The 24,476-nt window shown below is 47.3% G+C and overlaps 1 protein-coding gene across 2 annotated transcripts in view; it reads left to right on the top strand.

Annotated features, from left to right (window-relative positions):
• LONRF2 (LON peptidase N-terminal domain and ring finger 2) overlaps positions 1–23,769 on the top strand; it is a 203,813-nt gene extending 180,044 nt beyond the window's left edge. For both annotated transcript variants that reach the window (XM_078658018.1, XM_078658017.1), the window contains exons 11-12: positions 3,155–3,304; positions 22,791–23,769. In XM_078658018.1, coding sequence (XP_078514144.1) covers positions 3,155–3,304; positions 22,791–22,949 — 309 coding nt within the window. In that variant the 3' untranslated portion in view covers positions 22,950–23,769. The remainder of the gene's footprint in view (positions 1–3,154; positions 3,305–22,790) is intronic.
• Positions 23,770–24,476: the final 707 nt, after the last annotated feature.

Genomic DNA, 24,476 nt, shown 5'->3' with positions numbered 1-24,476 from the left:
GAGGGAGCATCACAGCGGGGAATCTTATGCGATAGATAGGAAACAGAGAAAGAAATATGTCACAGAAGATAAATATGTGCAGAAATGTAGAAGGAGAAAAAAGAAAAAGAAAAAATAGGAGTAAAATGATACAATAGTTATTAACATTAACCTGCGAAGAGAAAAGCATTAAGTAAAACCAAGCAAATTAAATCCTGTAATGAAAAAGAATAAAGTCAAGGTAAAGAGGACGTAGAAGGTAGAGGGCCAGAGATTTCCATCGAAGATGCAGAGTGTGAGTGAATTAATTTCCTCAATTCTGCCGGTTCCTCAAAAGTGGAAGTTTTTTTCTGGTAAGTGACCTTGAATAAACACGGATGAAATAGTCCATATCGTGCTCCAAGTGTACGCAAAGCTAGTCGAACATCCAGGAATTCTTTCCGCCGTATAGCTGTTGCTGAGGAAACATCTTGAGAGAGAAATAACTTAGAGCCTGACCAGACAAGCTGTGTTTTTTAGTTTGGCTGCATTTAAAACAAGCAGTAAGTCTTTAAATTTAAAAAATAGGATAATCACACCCCGTGGTTTAGAAGGAGCCAATGACGAAGACAGACTTGGGCCAAGCCTGTGAGCTCTTTGAATATTCAGATTAGTAGACGCGGGAAGCTCAAGAAGCTTTATAAGAAAATTATTGAAGAAGGGAACGGGATTGTCACCCTCCAAAATCTCAAAGACCATACAAGCGTAAATGATTGCACCTATTTCTATTTTCAAGATCCTCTGTTGATTTCCTCAACAAAAGGACCTCCCTCTTAAGGGCAACCAATTCTGTGGAAACATTATGTAGGTCATCAACTTGTTGTTCCGCTATGGAAATACGAGAGTCCATAGAAGCCCATTTAGTATCCATAGCTTACAAGCTGGAGTTAGTCTCTTCAACAAAAGGGCTCAAAGCGCGGATTTCCTCAAAGATAATGTCCAGAGACATCAAAGAAACAGGCTTTGGTGGAGAGGGAGGGTCCTGTTTGGGACGTTTGTTAGCGGAAGGGGTTTGCGTTTTAATTGAAAAAGGCAACGAAACCGCTGACTTCGATGTTCCCGATTGCACCATAATGCTAGTATCGTGAGGTGTTTAGTCAGAGGGAGGAGAGTCCGACACCTGAGAATGAGCAGTGGAACTCTTGCTTGCAAGTAGTAATTTCTTACTCCTACCCATAGAACAAGGAGGAGAAATTTCGTGGAGACGAAAGAGCACCAGCAAATACTTAAAAATACCCCACAGTGTATGAAGTGAGCTCCAAAAACTAACTGCGCAAACAACTAAATAACAAGTAATCCTCCTTAAAATTAGAAAAAAGTCTGGTCAGGCATAAAATAGTAGTAAGCAGATAATTGGTGGTAAAAGTCAAGAAAGCAGCATTGTACCTGAAGAGGAGCAAATAAAGCCTCTCAGGTAAAACAAAATGGCGGCTGCAAAGAAGCTGGAGCGATTTGAAGAGGTTTTACCTTAAAAAAAAGAAAAAAACTGCAATAAAATGACATGGTGTCACTCAGGAGCACTTCTGATGCATGGGGCTCGCCATTGCGACGAGGAAAGAGACTCTGGAGCTGCGAAAATCGCCTCAACAACCCTGCCGTGATGCGGAGCTCCGTGGCTAGCTGGCCTTCTTGTTTGACGTTGTGCGCGCTCCCCCCGCATTTCACATATTTTAATTACACCTTGCATTTCAGCATTTACAATTGCATTACATGTTGCATGTATGCCAAGATTGGGCACTGGGAGATAAAGTGATTGTGCAGGTTGCAAAACTTTCCCATGCCAGCAGCTCACCCACAAGATCAAATCTCCTCCCTAGTCCAAGTTCTCTAAAAAATAGCACATGCTAGATCAAATGTAGATAAATAAACCACAAGATTCTTTCACATACAGAATCATACAGTGAGACGGAGATGAATCAAGACAATTTCCTTACAGGTAGATGAGGAAGCACATGCACTGATTATTTCTTTGGAAAAAAGTCGATCTCAGCAACATTTTAATTATGCTGGCGTAATTTCAGCAATTTCATGCAATGTGTGTTAAGTAAAAATCTCAAAATTATACCACATTGCGCATTTTGCTGCTGTTTGTGTCAAGATCATAGTGTGTGGGAGCGGCGGGAACAACCTGAACATGAGCAGGTGTTTTTGTTATTTAGATCCTCTGCAAACAATTTTCTACATTACTCTTTTCTCCATCATTAAACTTGACTTATTAAAGGTTAAGTACCAGACACTAGCCTGAAACACAACTGATAGTTTGATCACTTTTGGTATTCCAAATGGCGGTTCAGAAGAATGTTGGGGTTATCTCTCTTGTAAGGAGTTAAACCAGATAGGGCAATAACATGACCTGTATGGAGTTTTCTTGTTAAACATTAAGGGCCTGATTACGATTTCGGGCGAACGTCACCGTTGCGGTCTTGGGACCATCCGACCGACCTCCGGTCAATGGTCCCATCACCACTATTACAATGCTCATACTCCCATTTCTCTATGAGATTGTGTTGCGACCATAAACCGGCCGCAGCACAAGCTCCCATAGAGAAATGGGAGTTTCTGTTAATCCCTGCACCTCACAGTGCCTGCCTACTGTGCAGGGATTGACAGGGGGGCACCATAGGCCCCCCCTCGGCCGCAGGGAGAAGGGGGTCCTGCTAGGGGCCCCCAAAGTCGCTTTCCAACAGCTTTTCCATGTCAGAAACACCGGCATGGAAAGCCTGTGGGCAACTGACGTAATCCCAACGGAGGAAACGCCGTCTTTAAGGGATAACGTGCCCGTTCCGACTGGCTCCTTGAGCCTGTCGAAAGCCATCCAGAATGACCGGCCAGTTTCACTTCTGACCGGTGTCGTTGTAATGCGACTGTTGAAAGTGAAACCTATGATGTCGGTCCGACTGACCGCAGGTCAGAGGCTTTCCGACCGACGTCATAATGGGGACCTAAAGATATGCAAAGTGCATCATTTATTTTGTTAAATAACTTTCTGCAGCTGTAAACCTTTTTGTTTTGCCAGAGGAAGGTAATTTTTTTTTTTACTTTGATGTGATAAAAAGGTTTGGCTAATTTATCTTTAACACATACATTTCATAGTTGTGTTGAATGATGTTAATGACAGTTTTTTTTCCATGGTTAGGTGGAAGGGTCAGAGTATGAAGAACTAGTCTGCCTTCACAACTCCGTGTATGATCAAGCCTACGCCTGGTTCACCTCCCTCAATGACAACATGAAAAGTCAAATTCTCAGTCACTTTGGGCCCATGCCAGGAAAGGAACCCGAGCCACAGGTAGCTATTCTACTTAATTCCACACTAAATAAAGTTGCAAACGGTTGTCAGCTGTATTCAGTACCACTCTATCCTGTAATCTTATCATTTACTAGTAGGCTAGAGCCTCTGAAACAATATGTTTGCAGAAATTATTTAGGGATTCTGGGCCATCTACTGACATACCTAGGTTAGGCTTTGGGGAAAGTGAGCTAATAGAGCATTGCAGTTGGGTTTGCAAGTACTAGTACTCCATTTATTGCCACCAGTTGGGTCAGACAAGGATGCTCTCATGTATCTGTTGTCATTTATTTTCTTACTTCACTTTCGATTTGGGCAAATTGATAAATATATATTTTTTTGTAATAAGCCTGGCATTTGGTCAGTAGTCTTGGAAGACTGATGGGTGTGGCAGCTAGCAAAACCAAATTGCAGACGCAAGTTAACATTGCGTTTCTACATTTTCTGAATTTCACCAGTTGTCAATCCAAAAATGTTCATACTATAGAAAAATCTGCTGTACGGAATCAGAAAAGTGGTGTCTCAGGATGCAGCCTTGCTTAAGACCCTTAGCCTCTCTGGTTTTACTCTAACCCACGTATCTTCATGCTGTTGCATAATTAAATGTAGCATTGACCGCTCTATGCGCCACTGCTACTTAGTTAAAGGCTGAGCTGCAGTCTGTAAAGCACACATAACGCGCTTATACATTTTTGATTAAATCTTCCCACGCCTACTGCCATGCAGACTAGCTTAATCTGAAATGCCGCTCTTCTTGATAATCCGGTAGAGTGGACCAGCGAATATGAGTGCTTAAACATTAACATTTGCAGAAAAACTTTTATTTAACAGCTATTCACAAATAGTAAAATAATCTAAAACTAATGTAACTGGGCTGCAAATAATATTTTTTAGATTAGCCAAGGAATAAATGACTTTCATAAACATGTTTAAATAATTTGTTTTACTTCGTTAACCAAAGTACATATGACTGAGGAATAGATATGATAAATTACAGACTTGTGTTAAAGTACTTCACGTTACCATTACAGATTATGTGAATGAGATTAAATGTGCTGTTCTTCGACAGTGCGTGCTATAATAATATTAAGGGCTTAATGATAAAGCTGCTGTGAATAAGCCAAACGAACATTAGATTTAAGACAGGTGTAAAAAGTGTTGTTAAGAACAACAGAGAGGTAATGAAGTACATATGGAGGACTGGACTCCATATGTACTTCACAGATATTTGGTAAATCTCTTGATTTTATAGTGGGCTTACTTTACAGTTTTTGAGTAACGGTTTCGCACAGTGCCATTGCTCAATGAAGAAGTTAAAAATCATGACTCATAATGTGTCTGCTGCTGGTGTCTCAAACAGTGAGCTTCATTGTCACATTGTTGGGACTTTGTATGGTCTGATACCACAGAAAATTAACTAAAGTCGAGTAGGACACAAAACACATAATCGCCAAAAAGGGTGCAGACGTACTAAAGGGGATATGTAGATATTGTATGACAGTGCATTAGATGGGTTAGATCAAGATATTGCGTTCCCAGGTGTGAATTGGGACCCGACTGTGGTCATCATTACCTGATGCATGGCAGAAGTAATTGCTGAAGTGAATGTATGTTCATGGTTGATTTTCTGCACATTATTCGTGGTGTAGTTTATTCAGACCGGTGAGTCTTTAACATATGCAAATCTGTGTATAGTGAAAAATAAGATGATGACTGTCCATAAACACATTACCTTGACCAACGTAAGACTTGCTATGCTCATCTACTCTGCCTTTTGTCTCCCGCCCAGCACCACCATAGATGTTACTTGGTATGTAACTATCTTTTCTTTTAGGTTAGCATTACGCCTCTAGCAATTCCCCATGATGGGACATGATTTCCAGAAAAAGGCTGAAAGTGAATTTATTTTCTGGTGTGTTGAGTATTTTAGCAGCAGACCTTTGTATGATGAATAAATCCAGCTGAAGGGCTTTCATTGAAATGTATTCAATTTAAGTTGTTGAATGCATTGGTAGGCAAAGGTATCATAATGTATTGTGTGTAACCGAAATGATCTAGTTAATTATTGAGTTACCTTCATCCCAGAGACCTAGGTTCTAATCCTGAACAAAAATTGTTTTGGTCTGGGCAAATCACCACCTCTTTTTTCTTCAACATGCAAATATGTGTAATGTGTTATATAGAAAAAAACTGTCAGTGCTGTCAATTAAATATTCCCATGATATGTTCCCACGGTCGCCGGCTCAGTAGGGAGCAGCGGCAGGGAGAGAGAGGGCCCTTTGTAGGTAGCTTGTGTGTTATGTCACGGCCGCTAATGTGGAACGGAAGGAGGTCACGGCCGCTAATGCTTTGGAGCAGAACGAGATTCCAGTCCTGGTCTTGCGAGAGACTGCGTGAGCGCGGGAGAGCAGCGATAACCGGCAGCGGAGCAGAGCCGCGGGGGGTCCAGAACCGCGCGCCGCAAACCGGGAGCTGAAACGGGTGCCACATTAGAAGCCACAGGAGGCTGCAGGATGCCCCAGTGAGCCCCGCTGAGCCACACGGTGAGCCACGGGGGGCCAGGCACCATGAGCATCAGGAGCCGCGGGGGAGCGGTGAGAGCTTGGGAGAGGAGCGGGTCGTGGAGAAAGCTCAGACCCGACTAACCTGGAACCTGCCAGAGCAATACCCAGACCGGCCCAGCATAACAGTTCAGCAGCACAGCGGTGAGCGGGGCCACAGCAGAAAGCAGAAAGCACAAAGCACCAGGTGTGGCCAGTGGGTGAGTGACAAAATCTGTGAAGCCTTGAACGCTCACCACCCCTGCCTTACATCCCTTTTACATTCCCTTTTTCATTCCCTTGTGTCATCATATACTCATCACATCCCCCAAGCTGCCCGGACCTTGCTCAGCCCCACCAATCTTTAATGAGAAAAGTGGAAGGGGTGCTTTCTCTCACCGGGACTCGGCAGGCACGACCGTAGAACCTTTGAACGGCCTCTGAACGATTCTTGCACCGCTGCTAGTGCTTTGCTGTACATGCTTTCCTTGGTGCAAACGGCTGCAGGCATTTGCGGCATTTCGGCATTTTCAACGCGGAGTGGCTGGCGTCTGTCTCTGGCGGCTGGCCCCTGTGACTCGATTGACCCCCAGCCAGCCCCCCTACCCCTCCAAACCCCCCCTCCCCCGTGGAAGAAGGACTGGGAGCAGCTTGCGGTGTGCGGAGCGGTGAGTGTATCAGGCATCAGCCGTGTTGGGGCTCAGAGAGTGGAGAGTGGAGTTGAGCAATTGCAGTGGTTGGGGCCGAGTCTTTGGGCCAGCAATCCGCTGGTTGAGCCATCCCACAGGACACTGTTCATACCCTCCGGGGCAAGGTGCGGCTCGCAGTAGAGCTGTGCAGTGGCTGAATTGAACGTAATTCCGCCGTCCCCCCCCCTCCCTCCACCCACACACACACACACACAGATAGCCACAGTGCCAGGCAGGCACGGGCTCTGACAGTGAGTGTGGTGGCCATCAAATCATTGGTCCAGACACCGGACGGGGGAAAACAAGAACACAGCCTCCTGCCCCTGGGTAACTTGGTTGGAGGCTGGTAATGACTCCATCATTTGGTGCAATGGGGTGATAGAGTAATGGAGTACTAGCTGCACCACCGATCCAACCTAACCCTGCAAACGAAGCAAGGAAGCAAGGAGTAAAAGAACAGTGAATGTGGCTTAAACTCCGGGCTAAGTCTTTGTAGTGCCACGGTACAGTGGCAGCAGAGAAACGGGAGTGTGTAGCCATTTGGTGGGGCCCTTCGAGCTATTACCCCACCACCCTTGCTGGCCACAACTAACCCAAAATTTAAACTCTGGGTTTTTAGATCCATTCCCTCAATCTACTGCCTACTGCTTGGCCCTAAGCTTAAAGCCCAAAAAGAAAGGAGAAAGGAGGTAGGTGCACACGAGAAACAACAAAAAAAAAAACAATAAAAAATGCGAACAAGAAACGCTGCACAGTTGCAAAACTCCCACCGACCACATTAGACTGCCAAACGACAGAAAGCGAAAATGTTATATTCCAAAGAAGGAAGACGAGTGAACCAGACCCTGGAGGGAAAATCGTAAGGGCATGAAGAGCCCGTGATGATAACATCGGTCAGGGCTTGTAACACCCTGATGCACCTGTCAAAAAAACAAAAACAACAATCTCCTAAGAGAACGCAACAAGGACATGCCTCAAAGTCAGTTGATCGGAATAATTGTGATATTAGAGACACTGGCGACATAGGAGACTATTTCATGCAGCCTATTAAAGAAGCCATAATGCTCACTCCTGAAAACCCCCTCATGAGCTTGGAGACCTCAAAATCCTGTATCCAACGTGAAGAGCCACGGGCAAGTCTATCCCATGTTGGTAATCTCTACCCAGAGATTACAATTCAAGGGAGACTCTTAGCCCCAGTAAAAACCACTCCTCTCTCTCCGCAAAGAGTATCTCAAGAAAATAATCAGGATAACCTGCAAAACAACAGCCTAACCCGGAGTGTGCCCAGACTGCTTGACAATACCCCTGTCAAACTGAAGCTAGTCGGGGCCAATCAAGAACCAGCCGAACGGCTGCTCTCGGACCTGCGAAAGGACAAAGTCCTTGTCCCCACTCATGAGCCCGGAACACAGATTATACTAGAATCTCCAATTTGGATTTCGTCTACCAGCTCAATAAGCTTCACATCTCGGCACATAAGCCTATTGGACTCATCGTCCATTGAAATCAATAAAATATAACTCAGTGGAACACGTCAGCCAGACACTCAAACGCTCAAGTTTGACTTCCCTACTACCCACCGCGACTCCAAGTCCGGTACCCCATGTGCAAATGTCAAATCATTACGTGAAAGACCCTTATCGGACTCATGTAAGGGACTCTCTACTTAACTCTCCTCTAGTGTCCATAAATAACAGTAGAGCCGGTCAAGATGATTTTAACCTACAGTTAAACTCACAACATAAATCAAATGAAACTAATAAAAGAAAGCAAATACCCATAACCAGTAGCTCTCTAATTCCAAACCTAACTCCCCCACACTGTCAAAATAAGACCAGTGATTCTCCAAATTCTGAACTCCGGGCCAGGGAGACATGTCACACCCCCACCACGCACAAGGTTGAGATGCTCCTCTTTGATACCAACCAAGCCCTGAATTCAATGGCGAGCGCTGCCCATATGCACGCAGATAAACTGGATGCCCAACTAAATATCCTGCAGCTAATAGCTGGTCTAATAACCAAAATTGATACCAAACTTGACCTACTAAACTCTCTGGTATGTAGAGCCCAAAATAATGTAGTGTCAAGCCAAAGTAATAGCGAGTGTAGCTGCAATCCGATATTAAAAAATATAGAAACCTTACCAGAAGTTATGTCCACATTAATAGAGGACCTGAAGAAAGAGGCCCGTAGACGTAAGCCGAAATCCACTTCTCCTAATCCCCTGTTGAACCAACACCCTTATCGGCCCATTCCAAGAAACCAACAACAACTTCATAGGTTAGAGTTAACAGGGGAAACAGAGATCAATATAAAAGCAAGAACTCAGTCCCATGGCAATGGCTTCCCTGATCAGATAGACCAGCGGACTACTTCCACACAAGACCAGCAGATTAAATGCTTGAAAATTGTCGATAAACAAGACTCTGAATCCCCCTCAAACAAAGGTATAACTGATGGGGCCGACAACTTTAATCAAGAAAACTCCGCTCCAGTATTTATCTCCCAATCTAATACTTCTACAGGAACTAATAACCCGTCTCATTCCTTCTCACCGGTTAAGTTGACAACAGTACCCCCGGCTGAAGAACATTATCTGTCCAGGAAAAACAAGAAGAGATTAAAGAAATTAAACAACGCCAGGAAAAAGAATGGAGCGCTCTTATGCTGTCTTAGACCTGATGATAATGATTGAAATCCAATCACAACCCCAGAACTCAGTAAAAACTCAGATGGAGGAGGAACCTCAGATACTCGCCTTCCAGTACAAATAAACGCTGTGCAAAATATGGACCAATGTAAACCAGAAGTTATTCAAGGCATTGTGGCGAGCCCAAAGGAGAAAATTGGGAATTGTATGGAAAGAAAAGAACCCAATGAGTATTATGGAGAAACCCAAAAGATCATGGATAACCCCATAAACCTAACATGTGACCGATCCTCTATTAGACACGGTACGAGAAAGCCCACAGGTTGGGGTGCCCCCCCTGAAGCCGCAAACCAAAGTGACCAAAGATACCCACGTGAAATAGACCTAAAAGAGACCCAAAACATAAGGAAAGCCACAGAGGAAATAGCCATTCAAGTTAATCTTACAGATGGCTCCGAATTGAAACAAAACGAGAACATCTTGAACACCATGGTAATATTGGACCAGGGCCAAGATTTCAATCAAGGGAACATAAATGAGAAAACGGTTACCTATGAGGTCAACTCGCATTGTCTTAAATGGAACAAACCAGAATGTCGGAATTTCCTAACCAAGAACAAGATGCTCAAAGTTGACCCAGATACATCATTCTCAAACCAAAATAAAACCGTGTCAGTTGATGCCGAAACAACTCAATTATCACAAGAAGGCAAAAAGTTAAAACTGTACGTACCCACAGTATCTATCCCAAGGGAAATGGGACATCCTCAATAGAGGAAACCTTCTAAATCTATTTTCGCACCTTCCAGGACTAGAAAATGTAAAAACCACAGACATTGAAAGCATCGCTTTTATTGCCCCCGAACAGGGTCAAGTTTACGAGACTACGGTAGTAACCTTCCATAGTAAAGATATAGCTGCAGCCTTACTATGGAATAAAGATCGGCTGGACGACTGGGGCATCCACACCAGTCTCATGACTAAAATCAAATACCCTGTCATTCTAAGGGTTAGAGTCCCAAATCACTCGAAGGACCACAACACCTCAACCCTGGCAAGTAGTGTTAAACCCAGTCAGTTGACTACTTCAGCCTTCCGTGGCCCATTAGCAGCCTCCCAAACAGCGCCTTGGAAAAAAACCCGCTTCAAATAACAACATCCAGAATAGGAGGCCCACGCCAATGTGTACTAAAACAGAATCCCCAAGACTGGTCCTGGCTCTCCCAGGCCTTAGGGTGCAGCACATAACATCGTAAGTGGTCATAAAACTGGCGAGGAAAACGCCCCCACCTCAGTATCTGTTCCTGGAAAATCCGAGGACTAACCAATGAAAAAGCGGCAAGAGTAGCATCCTCCTTTCTAAGAAACTTATGATATTGTTGCTCTGCAAGAAACCTGATCCGTGCAAAGTATCACCTGGGAGGATTACACCGTTTATGAATTTTGTGCAATCACATCTCAAGTCGGTGGACATACATCAGGAGGCGTATTAATTGCTCTTAAGAATAATCTGGCTCTAAAGGTCTCCATGATTCATGAAGGGCAAGGTGACTTCATTTTCATTAATGCTGAGCCACAAGGGTTGGGAAAAAACCCAACAAACAACATACTATTATCCTTGGCTCTATCTATCTGCACCCCTCTAAAACCAGGCGACAGACTACTCTGAACAAAATTCTTCCCATTATGAGAGATCTTTTCGAACATTTCCCGAATGACATATGGCTAATAATGGGATACTTTAATGCCAACTTAATGGGGAAAAAACAGGATCCCTCCCTTCTAACTTCATTGGATAACCAAATATGGGCCATTCCCGACATACAATGCCAGTTCCAGCGAAAGGATAATCAAGGGACAAAGGTGGCCACAAGTTTAAATCAACTTGGGCTCCGTATCCTAAACTGTAGATTGGAATCCGACTCGCCTGCTGCTTATACCCATATATCTCTGTTCAGAATGGCTACTCTGGACTACATATTGATCTCGGTCGCCCACTTCCAACTAGTTCAGGAATTTGTGGTAACCCCCCTCATTGGAAAGTGATCATGCAATCTTAACATGCAAGGTTTCAACAAAGCATAGTTTCCGGCCAAAAATCGACCTAATTGGGAAAGACTTAACATTGGAGCCAATTAGAAAACTACACTGGACTCTGGACCAACAAGAGGCAATTAAAGATAAGGTGCTCAACTTTTTGGAAAATTTGAATCTAGTGCATAGCAACCAGCTGACGCCACCACAGTGGGAACAGGTAGTGGAGGCCCTTAAAAAAATCTATCTGTAAAGAGTGCTAAATACTCAAAACAATTATTGCCCATCTGTACCTCACCACAGCGACCTCAAGCTCAGCATACAGAGTATTAAAAATAAACGAAATATCTTATTGCGTAAAAGCACATATTCTAGCCTGGACTATGAGTCCCTGCGTAGGAAGATTTCGACCACCCGTAAAGAGTATAGGATACTAAGGTTTAAAAATAAAAGGATAAAAGAAGAACAGTGCTGGACACTTGCCCATGAAATCATTCAATCAGAAGATCAAAAGAGATTTTGGAATTGGGTAAACAAGGCCACTTGACAAGGCCAATCCTCCACCATAATGAATGCCCCCCCCCCACCCCCTCTCTGAATGGGAGGTCCACATCAAAACTCTCTACGTTGAGCTTGGCAAAAATAATTGGTGTGACTATTATTGCTCCATCCCTCTTTATCCCCTCGCTGGTAGCTCACCACCTATTAAGGTTAGCCCAAGTCAAGTTGCCCTTATTATAAAACGAATGCGGCCAGGAGGGGCCCCTTGCCCAAATGGGCTACCAACTAAGGTATACATAGTCTCGACTTATAAGTGGGCAGCGCTTCTGGCTCCTCTATTCGAGACATGTAGAATGGGTGGTTCCATTCCTGATTCGTGGCGTGGCTCTCCTCGTCCCTATCCACAAAAATGTCCGCGATCTAATCGTGATAACTATCGGATGATTGCACTCCTCGATGTTGATGGAAATGCCTATGCAAGCGTCTTACTACAAGAACGGACCAGCTGGGTGGAAGAGCACAAATTTATACCTTACGCACAAACTGGCTTTCAAAAGGGCTGCCACATTGAGGACAATCTGATTTGCTTAGCCCATATGATCGAGGTTACACTTGCAACAAAAGAAAAATCGCTGTTTTTGGGATTTATCGATTTCCAAAAGGCATTTTACAGCATTGATCGTACCAAGCTCTGGGAGAAATTGTTCAAATATGGTATTCCCCCGACCTTATTGAATGCCCTCATCGCTCTGTATTCTGATACTTGGGTCAAAATAAAAATCTCCGCTGGCTGGTCTACAACCAATAAAATAACGACCAACAAAGGCCTAAAAGCAGGGATGCATTTTGGCTCCTCTACTTTTTAATTTGTATCTTGCAGGTCGACCGGAGTGGCTGGCCTGCTCTCATGCTTTCCCCCCCAAGAATCGCATCTGTTAAAATCCAGTCAATGCAATATGCAGACGATACGATCCTACTTGATCAAACACAGGTGGGCCTTCAACGGCTTTTCTCTTCCTGGTCAGCATATTGTGAAATCAATGCACTGAAGATCAATGTCTCCAAAACTAAGGTGATGATAGTCTCAAGAAGCTGTGTGAGACAGCGTCCCTGGTACATCTCTGGGAGATCCATCGAGGTAGTCACAACTTATAAATATCTTGGAGTCTGGATAGACCACAGAGGAAGTTCTGGTCCGCAAATCGCAGCAATGCAAAGTGTGGCCCGTATCCTGGAGGGGGCCTTCCTATGAACTAAGAATGCTCTTCACTCCCTTGACCTCACTCCACTAATCAAAGTGATAGATGCTAAATTATTAACAACAATAGCCTTCGGCGCTACTACTTTTAAAGATAAAATGTTTACTTGGTTGGACAGAATGCAATCAGTTTGTTTTCGTAGAGTGTTTCACCTACCCAATTCGACCTCACATGCCCAAATCCGCATGGAGTTCCGCTTGTTTTCTCAAAACTGGATCAAGAAAGCAAGATTCATTTCCTATTGTGCAATCCCACCACTTCTTGGAATACATTTTTAATATTCTGTTTGGACGCTTTAGAAGCCCATGATCTGTGGTTAAGCTCGCTACCCATAGGGATTCTCACCAAAGCCCATCAAAATATTATCAATGGAACACGATGCAATATCCGTGAAAAAGCTATCCCATTGCTGCTGGGCGTCAAAACTCTATGACCTAAAAACCCTTCCACACTACATGTCCTCTTCCATGAGCCCTTTAGTGAAACATCAGTTAATGAGACTACGTTTTGGGCTAATCCCTCTGGTGGGGTACAACTATGGAAGGAAGTACAAAGCAGGCATCTCCTCTCAGTGTCGTTATTGCAACAATGGGGAAGAAAACGTAATCCATGTTGTTTATATCTGCAGAACTTTACTCCCCCTTCGCACTTTCTGGCTGCGTCCCATCTGGAGAATTCTCAATGTGCGTTCCTGCCATGAAGCACTAGAGGAATGCATGAAGGGGGACTCAGCACAAATGGCCGCCCGCTTTGTGAAATTCATGACTAAGATTAATCTAATGCTACCGGCAGATACCCCCCCATGATACTTCACCGAGTCAGACATGAACTTGCGTTTTTTTTCTTCTTTTAAACTGAGCACTGAAAGCTTCTTTTTATCTTCTAGTTTTGTATGTATTGCCATAATTTTAATCTTCTATTTTTGTATGAATTGCAATGATTTTAATTAATTGTGCAAATAAATATATCTATCTGTATGTTCCCACCACTCTCATTCGTATCTTCACTCTTGTAATCTACCTTTATTTATACTTCACTCGCAGTACTGTTCTACGCACAACATCCCTTTTAAGAGGTGCTTATACTACAATACAAATATATACTCCACTACTCCTTAGAGTTAGGAGTCCACTACATCAAATATCTTAGTTAGAATAATAGTCTGAGTATTTTGAGGTGCAAATAAAGGTCGACTGTGTTGCGCTTGGAGAGTAACGCTCACTTTAAATGAAAGAGCGTCTTTTGGCCTTTCAACGGTTACTAATATTTGTCATGGGCAAAATGCCTAGATAACAGGGGCTCCTCGTTTGAAGAGGCGAAACGTGACTGAGATTTTTCTCCGCGCCGAACAGCATTTTCAAGACAAATTACCCATTTCCTTTTTAGGTCGAAGCACGACCTGCTTCAATGCGTAAGCATTGTTGCAGTCTGCTTCGACAACTAATGTTGCCCGTTATTGAGAATGTGGACAGGAAAGGGTGCACGAGCGCAGAGCTCGGATTTCAGCTCGTGGGCGCGCACAGCCCATCTCCTGCCTCGTCAGTTTCAGTTTTACACAGGCTTCTACAGTGTGCTACTTTGTTGCAGTTTTAAAGTTTCGTTTTTGTTCTTACTGGTTATGGGGCAGTGCAGCACATACTATTTTACAACACACACCATTCTACAGCACACACCATTCTGCAGCACACAACGCCCTGCGGCATACAGCACTCTACAATGTACACCACTCTACAGCACACAGTATTCTACATCACATAGCACTGCACTCTACAGCGCCCCGCACTCTACAGCGCCCCGCACTCTACAGCGCCCCGCACTCTACAGCGCACCTCACTCTACAGCGCACCTCGCTCTACAGCGCACCGCGCTCTACAGCGCACCGCGCTCTACAGCGCCCCGCAGCGCCCTGCAGCGCCCCGCGCTCTACAGCGCCCCGCGCTCGACAGCGCCCCGCACTCTACAGCGCGCCGCACTCTACAGCGCACCGCACTCTACAGCGCACCGCACTCTACAGCGCACCGCGCTCTACAGCGCCCCGCAGCTCCCTGCACTCGACAGCGCCCCGGGCTCGACAGCGCCCCGCGCTCTACAGCGCCCCGCAGCGCCCTGCACTCTACAGCGCCCCGCACTCTACAGCGCCCCGCACTCTAGAGCGCCCCGCACTCTACAGCGCCCCGCGCTCTACAGCGCCCCGCGCTCTACAGCGCCCCGCGCTCGACAGCGCCCCACAGCGCCCCGCACTCTACAGCGCCCCGCACTCTACAGCGCCCCGCACTCTACAGCGCACCGCACTCTACAGCGCACCGCACTCTACAGCGCACCGCGCTCTACAGCGCCCCGCAGCGCCCTGCACTCGACAGCGCCCCGGGCTCGACAGCGCCCCGCAGCGCCCTGCACTCTACAGCGCCCTGCACTCTACAGCGCCCCGCGCTCGACAGCGCCCCGCGCTCGACAGCGCCCCGCGCTCGACAGCGCCCCGCACTCTACAGCGCACCGCGCTCTACAGCGCACCGCGCTCTACAGCGCCCCGCGCTCTACAGCGCCCCGCAGCGCCCTGCACTCTACAGCGCCCTGCACTCTACAGCGCCCCGGGCTCGACAGCGCCCTGCGCTCTACAGTGCCCCGCAGCGCCCCGCACTCTACAGCGCCCCGCACTCTACAGCGCCCCGCACTCTACAGCGCCCCGCACTCTACAGCGCCCCGCACTCTACAGCGCCCGCACTCTACAGCGCCCGCGCTCTACAGCGCACCGCGCTCTACAGCGCCCCGCGCACTACAGCGCCCCGCAGCGCCCTGCACTCGACAGCGCCCCGCGCTCTACAGCGCCCCACAGCGCCCCGCACTCTACAGCGCCCCGCGCTCTACAGCGCCCCGCGCTCTACAGCGCCCCGCACTCTACAGCGCCCCGCACTCGACAGCGCTCTACAGCGCCCCGCACTCTACAGCGCCCCGCACTCGACAGCGCTCTACAGCGCCCCGCACTCTACAGCGCCCCGCACTCTACAGCGCCCCGCACTCTACACCGCACTCTACAGCGCACTGCACTCTACAGCGCCCGCACCGCAGCCTACAGCGCATCACAGCGCCCCATACTCTACAGCGCCCCGCACTCTACAGCGCAACGCGCTCTACAGCGCAACACACTCTACAGCGCAACGCACTCTACAGCACTCTACAGTGCCCTGCACTCTACATCGCCCTGCACTCTACAGCGCCCCGCACTCTACAGCGCACCGCAGCGCACCGCGCTCTACAGCGCCCCGCGCTCTACAGCGCCCCGCAGCACCCTGCACTCTACAGCGCCCTGCACTCTACAGCGCCCTGCGCTCTACAGCGCCCCGCGCTCTACAGCGCCCCACGCTCTACAGCGCCCCGCACTCTACAGCGCCCGTGCTCTACAGCGCCCACGCACTCTACAGCGCCCCGCACTCTACAGCGCCCCGCACTCTACAGCGCCCCGCACTCTACAGCGCCTCGCACTCTACAGCGCCTCGCACTCGACAGCGCTCTACAGCGCCCCGCACTCTACAGCGCCCCGCACTCTACAGCGCCCCGCACTCTACAGCGCCCCGCACTCTACAGCGCCCCGCACTCTACAGCGCCCCGCACTCTACAGCGCTCCGCACTCTACACCGCGCTCTACAGCGCACTGCACTCTACAGCGCCCGCAGCGCACCGCACTCTACAGCGCACCGCAGCGCCCCATACTCTACAGCGCCCCGCACTCTACAGCGCAACGCGCTCTACAGCACTCTACAGCGCCCCGCACTCTACAGCGCCCCGCAGCGCCCTGCACTCTACAGCGCCCCGCAGCGCCCCGCACTCTACAGCGCCCCGCACTCTACAGCGCCCCGCACTCTACAGCGCACTCTACAGCGCCCCGCACTCTACAGCGCCCCGCACTCTACAGCGCCCCGCACTCTACAGTGCCCCGCACTCTACAGCGCCCCGCACTCTACAGCGCCCCGCAGCGCCCTGCACTCTACAGCGCCACGCACTCCACAGCACCAAGCACTGCGCCCCGCACTCTACAGCGCCCCGCACTCTACAGCGCCCCGCACTCTACAGCGCCCCGCAGCGCCCTGCACTCTACAGCGCCACGCACTCCACAGCGCCCCGCAGCGCCCTGCACTCTACAGCGCAATGCACTCTACAGCGCACCGCACTCTACAGCACCCCGCACTCTACAGCGCCCCGCACTCTACAGCGCCCCGCAGCGCCCCATACTCTACAGCGCCCCACACTCTACAGCGCAACGCACTCTACAGCACTCTACAGCGCCCCGCACTCTACAGCGCACGCACTCTACAGCGCACCACGCTCTCAGCGCCCCGCAGCGCCATGCACTCTACAGCGCCCCGCGCTCTACAGCGCCCCGCAGCGCCCCGCGCTCTACAGCGCCCCGCAGCGCCCCGCACTCTACAGCGCCACGCACTCTACAGCGCCCCGCACTCTACAGCGCCCCGCACTCTACAGCGCCCCGCACTCTACAGCGCCCCGCACTCTACAGCGCCCCGCACTCTACAGCGCCCCGCGCGCAGAAACTTTTACAAATCATAGAAATCCCACCATCGACAGTAGTCAATTTATCCACGAAAGTATTGACAAGGGATGAGGAATCTGTCCTCAATCTAGGTTTAAAATGTGTTCCCAGTCAGCAAACATACAAGGCAGCTCCAATAATATCCTATTGGCGAGCTAGTCCTGGCAATAGTGAAGAACGAAATTGGCAGTATTTCACTATCATGACATGTAATACATACCTACACATGTCCCACCTTTAACGTACACTGCACCCTGCCCCTGGGAGTGTCTTGGGCCTACCTTAGGGGTGTCCAACATGTAGTAAAAGGGAGGCTTAGGGCCTGGCAAGAGACTGCACTTGCCAGGTCGACTTGGCAGTTTAAAACTGTACTCAAAGGCAGTGCAATGGTAGGCTGGAGACACGTTAACAGGGGTGCTTATATGGTTGGCACAATCACTGCTGCAGGCGCACTAGATGCATTTGATTTACAGGCCTTGGGCACACACAGTGCACTTTACTAGGGACTTACCAGTAAATCAAATATGCAAATTATGGAGAACCCAGCAGAATTAAAAATGACAGAGGTAGCATTTGCACTTGAGCACTGATTAGCAGTGGTAAAGTGTACGGAGTACATAAAACAGCAAAAAAGAAGTCCAGCATAACATCAAAAATACAGGTGGTAGAACAAAAAGACAGAGGAAAACACGTCAAGGAGGCCAGGTCTTGCAACTGCTTAGAGATCTTTGAGTGATGACAGGTCACATTGCCTCTCTCTCATCGTCTCATGACCCCAAAAGACAGAGGTCAGTCGCAGGTGTCTAGGGATAATTGGTGCACCTGAGCCCACTACAAGAGAGCGCTTCGATCCACGAGAATCCACTGCAATAATCAATCTAAATTACACCGCGCTGTGTTTGTTTACACTTCCTCTCTCGGGTGGGTTCTTTTCAGATGTGATCCCATTTGTAGCTCAGCAGACAGCAGCTTACCCTGACAGAGCAAGAGAAGGATGATCCGCACTCTGCTGCTTTTGGTCCAGCTCTCTCATTTATGTGTATTTTGTTGCCTGCGAGTGTTGTTTTTGTTATCACAGGAGAGGGGCTTGGCCTGATTCTACTCCCCACTACGAGCAAGGAGCCACGTGAATATCACCTGTGTATGTCCATTACGAAGTGATGCTAGAACACGTTTTATTTTAAAAATGGATTAGGCCCCAGAAGGTGTTCAAACAATTTCGAGGCATGGTGCTCATCTTCTCAGCATGAGGATGAAATGCTGAGCCGAACTTGCTTTGATTCCAAACTAGTGGCCATTAGGTTGCAGTTGCATCATTGTAACAGGTGCATCAACCAACTGAGCTAGCTTGAAAAATTCCGGAGTGCAAACATACTAGATTAATAATGTAAGGTTCCTTTTGTAACACCTGCTTAGGACAGCTGCTAATCACCAAACATCTGATGCAGAGACACGCATTTTTTCCTTGACTGAAGCAACTATAACGATGATGCATATGTCATAAGTACATAGAAAGCTCACGAAAGTAAGCATGTGATGCTGAACATTTAAAAACATGATGGAATAACAATCTAGTATTTTAGCTATTCATCTTAACAAGACCAATGCATTGAACACCGTTACGTTGGCTGATAAAAGCGCATTTTATTTACAGTAGTCTAAAAGAGCAAAACTGCAGGAAAATGACCACTATACAAAATAAAAATAGCACTACTCTGCGCGCCGCCACTCCCGTGCACCATTTTAATTATGAAGACCCGGCCCGCCTCCAGTGCGTACCACTACCAACTATTTAATTAATTTTAAAAAGGCTCAGGCCAGGCCGGTAGGGCGTGTGCACCACGGCACCATAATTAATGTTTATAGGCCGGGGCCCGTTACCATCCGTCCCTGGCGTGCGTTGCGCACTGTAACTATTATAATATAGGCTTGCCTGCTTGCTTGCTTCAGCAGCAGCCGAGGGCAAATGGAGCAGGCGAGGAAGCAACAGGGGTTGGGGGGCTGGTTGAGTGCAAGGGCGAACCCAATATGGAGGGAAGCGGCACACAGGCAAGAACAGAGAGCAACACTGAGTGCGGCCCCGGGAGCAAAGAAGTACAGAAGCGAGAAAGCATGTTCTATAGGAGGGACAAACACGAGTGACAAGTTGGGACATAAATAAGAAGCAGGCAAATGCGCGACAGGAAAGCAACTAATTAGTGCACGCAGCAGGCCTGGAGGCAGGCAGCCAGCAGCAGCCCTGCCCCGCCGGTCGGTGACGGAGACGGAGACGGAGTGACAGACTTAGAGTGACTTACTTTGGTCTTCGGACTCGGATTCGGAAATCGGACAGGGCAGCTCAGCGTGGGCGGGCCTGGACGCCTGGCTGCTTTGTCTTGGACTTGGAAGGCAGTTAAGTTCGTAGTTTTCGTTGTTCTTCTCTTGTCTTCTTCTTTGGCTATGCGCGCTGCCTGCCGCGCCCCATATGCCACGCACAGGGGCTTACTGCTTATTGGCCCGCATGATGTTGTGCGTGCCCTGGGGCTGCCTGGCATTGCTCACCACCACTCACCACCACTCAGCAGCAGCCAGCCCTGCTGCCCACGCCCCCCACGCACGCGGCACGCGCATACGCGGCGGCGGAAGTGCGGAACGGAAAGTGAAAGAAAAGGATAAAGGCCTGTCCCGCGTCTTGCCGCCATTTCATAGAATCAGGCAGGCTTAGACTAAGATAACAAAAAGTGCCTTACACACTGTGTAAGGCACGGTTTGTTATCATTGTCACTTTTGCCTCATGTAATGTAACGTTTGCCTTTGTATTTTGTTCACTAGTAATTTTCTCATGTATCAGTTCTGTTTCTATTGTGAATTCGCTCTGACACCTTCGGGTGAAGACCGCACATCCCTTCTTACTCGGCTTGCTTAGCTGGCAGAATGGTGTTGCAGCGTTGGCTAGGAGTTTATTATAGTTGAGCTTTTTTCTTTCAGTTAAACAATAAAGTGACATTCATACAACCTAAATTCAGGATGCTGCCTCCCTGCCAATGTTGTAGGCATCTCTCTTTTTAAAGTCGGGAACATTCTGTTAAAACAGCTGTTTAGGATGTAAGGTATTACTTCTCACGAAACAGACTGATTTTTGATAATGTCCTGAATGCAGCAAGGACCGTCTGAATCAATGTAAAGAATTGCAGTGTTCCTAATGTTCTATATGCGATTTGCCTTCAACTAGTAATTACCATTGGATCATTGTGTGCTGTCTCACTCTTAATGCCTGTTTAAAAAGAGTGCTCTTTATGCTGGACCCAAGTATGTTGCTATTTAAACAACACCAGCGATCAATGCACGCTTCCACCACACGCACACAGAACCAGACGTCGGTGCACGCTTTCACCAGGCGCACACACACACCACCAACCGTCAGTGCACACTTTCACCAGGCACACCCCATCAGCCGTCAATGCACGCTTTCACCGGGCACACACGCCACTAGCTGGCAGTGCACACTTCCACCAGGCACACACACCATTAGCCATCAGTGCACATTTTCTACAAGCACACACACACCACCAGCCATCAGTGCACGCATCAATGGTTAGCACATCCACAATTAACTATTGTAGCAATCGCAGTATGGCGCACTTTACTTCTAAACATGTCAGTGCACGCTTTTCCACCATGCACACACACCATCAGCCATCAGTGCACACTTTCAACAGGCACACACACACCACTAGCCATCAGTACATGGTTTCATCAGGCATACACACCACCGGCCGTCAGTACACACTTTCAACAGGCACAGACACCATAAGTCAGAAGGTGCACGCTTTCACCAGGCACAAACACCACCAGCCGTCAGTGCACGCTTTCACCGGGCACAAACACCACCAGCCGCCAGTGCACCCTTTCACCAGGCACAAACACCAACAGCCGTCAGTGCACGCTTTCACCGGGCACAAACACCACCAGCCACCAGTGCACCCTTTCACCAGGCACAAACACCACCAGCCGTCAGTGCACACTTTCACCAGGCAAAGACACCATAAGTTGTTCGTGCACGCTTTCACCGGGCACAAACACCACCATCCGTCAGTGCACGCTTTCACCGGGCACAAACACCACCAGCCAATACAGAGTTTGCAAAACAATTCATGCAACACATTGTCATATACAATGCCAATAACTCAAACTTGAATGCTGCGAGACCTATTGCATTGCAAATGCTTGTTACTTTTGTTCTCAGATCTGGCCTTCCCTGCCCTTTTGTGCCGTGTTAAAACAATGGACCTATGGTTTACAGTTATCACTTCTGCATTTGGTGACCTTCGCATTTCTGTGTGTGTGTGTGTTATTTTTTTTTTTAACACCAACCCTATTAGTATTACTGTGTAAAGACTTCCTAGGCTGCTTTTTCCCTTTCTCGTTCTACCTACCTGGCTGGTTCCTGACGGCATTCCATGCACATGATTAATCCCCAGGATCCCTGTGTAGCTGGAGTGTCTCTACTACATCTTTGTGTGCTTGCACCAGTTAAGTAACAGGGGGAGTGCACTTAACAGACATGGTGCGACTCTTTCTCGTTTCTGTACAGCAACTAGTGGACCAACAGGACTTACTTTTGGTGCTCTGTGCTGTTTGTTTGCTTTGGTGATGCATCCTCCAACCATTCTATGCTTGTCACCTAGGAGCAGGACTTGCATTACTGCAGCCAAGAGAACTGTAGTGTGCCTCTGTTTTGTATTGCTGAGTTACTGGTGGGACAGAGAGTTTGGCTAGGTCGTCCAGTGCAAGTTAAGAACAACAGCCTAGTAAAGATAGCAGAATGAAGCTCTAGCTGGTCTATTCATGTACGTCAGTTCGGGGTAGCCAGAGATGATGCTGTAGCTCTACCGATTGCTTGGCCTTTGGTACCCCTGGCACTGCCTATGCAACCAGTGGTGTTGCAGGAAATGAAGGCAGCATCATCAACAGCAAATGAGAGGCTGTTGATTGGGTACGGGTGGAAAGGGGGGGGGGGGAGGAGAGTCAACCTGGGATATCATCAAGGCAGTGAAAGGGTCGACGATGTCACTTTGCTTCCAGTAGTAGTTCAGCTAATTGACTTCTTGAAAATTATGGTTATTTCTCTCTTCTCTCAAGTCTTTGAAGAAATGTAAAGCTGCATGTTTAATGTGAATGTACAAATTGACAGTTCTAAAGTAATCTTTTGTTGCAAAATAATAGTTGATATGCATAAAGGTTTCAGTTTTCTGTGCCTTTAATTTGTTTTTCTTTCTCCTACAGAGTAACGCCAACGGTCCGGCGTGGTGTTGGTGGCTATTGGCTGTGCTGCCTTTGGAGAGCAAGGCTCAGTTGACCATACTTGCAATGACGTCGCTTAAAGAGCGTCTTTTGGCCATTCGACGGGTACTGTTATTTGTCATGCGCAAAAGGCCTAGATAACAGGGGCTGCTCATTCGGAGAAGTGCAAACTGACTGAGATTTTCTCTGCACTGAGAAACACTTTCAAGACAAATTACCCATTTCCTTTTTCATTTTTGTTATCAGATCTACCACGCAGCGATAATGAGCAACGTTCTAGCTGGTTTCATTTCACTTCCATTAAGATATTGGTAATGGACCGGGGTTTTCACTTGTTCAGTTCTGTCGTATCCCACAGGCTCTAAGCACTGTGCCTACCTTCCCATGGAAGTTGGAGCTGCTGTGAAGTTTTAATTCATGTCTAGTTAGTCACATTCGCTGTGACAAGAAAAGCCTCCGCTTCTCTATCGTTGAAGTAGCATCGAGCCCATAGGGGAGAACATTAGCCTGTACCAAGTCGGAAATCATGCAATGTTAAATTGACACAAAGCCCTTTAACAAATTGTGAGGGTGCTGACAGAAATGTTCCATTTGAAGAGTTTTTTCAAATTGTGCCCTATATATCCTTCTTGACTAACATATGCAGAATGTAGTCGCTCTTCTGTGTTTTGTCTGTAGACCTCTTCCAACCAGCCCAAAGATTGGGCTGGAACTGTTGATGCCTCAGGAGGAAACCTGCACTCACTTCCTGGAAAACCTGCAATTGACTCCAGAAATTGGTACTGAAATGAAGAGACAAAGTAAATAAAGTCCGTAAACAATAGTTTTGCAGCCCAGATATGCAATCCATGGTAGGCAGGGATAGGCTTGCAACCTTTAGTGGTTAATAACAATCAGACCAATTATAATTAGGTAATTATGATATAGTATTCTTTGTAAGTTAATCTTGTGTCCTGTAAAAGAGTTTAGGGTCCCTTTATCATACCCAGTATTATATTGTGTTCTTTTGTGTGCATTTAGCAGGTTGCACGTATTGTTCGTAGAATGTTGTTATTAATTGGCACAACATTATATTTTTGTTATATATTTGCTTAAATTAAGCCTATGCATCTTTTCACATTTCATGACTAAAATGAATTGAATTTAATTGGTGATACCTGCAGCCTACACTTCACACACGCCTCAAATTCATAATAATTACTGTTTTACATCTAGAGTGATATTAAGCCTAAACTAAGCTGTATCATTTGTTTGACTAATGAACAATTGCTTTTCATTTGGAATTCCAATACAAGGGGATGAGTATGTTCAAGATCAAGCCATGCCTCAATTCATAGAAGCATCTTAGATTAATGCTGAGCCATGTCTTCAGTGATCATCGCATTTAGCTTTAAAAAAACTGATAGGTTTAATTTTCTTCATGTAGCAAATATATGTAGGATACATGTTACTTTTTGTTCGGTACAAAGTGATTATGCAGTGTGCATGGCTAGACCGTCAACAGTAAACAGTGGACCTGCATAGTATGGATTTAAAAGATTCAGGGGCATCTGCATGGTGGATGGAGGCAGGACACTTTTATTTCGGAACATTGGTCTTTTTTTGGCACCAGGATCCGGTGTATGCTGAGCTGAAGCTCCATATCTTACTTATCAATGGACCCCATCA

The sequence above is a fragment of the Lissotriton helveticus genome, chromosome 8 (genome assembly GCF_964261635.1).
Source record: "Lissotriton helveticus chromosome 8, aLisHel1.1, whole genome shotgun sequence".
Lineage (NCBI taxonomy): Eukaryota > Metazoa > Chordata > Amphibia > Caudata > Salamandridae > Lissotriton > Lissotriton helveticus.
This window is presented reverse-complemented; position numbering and strand designations above follow the sequence as displayed.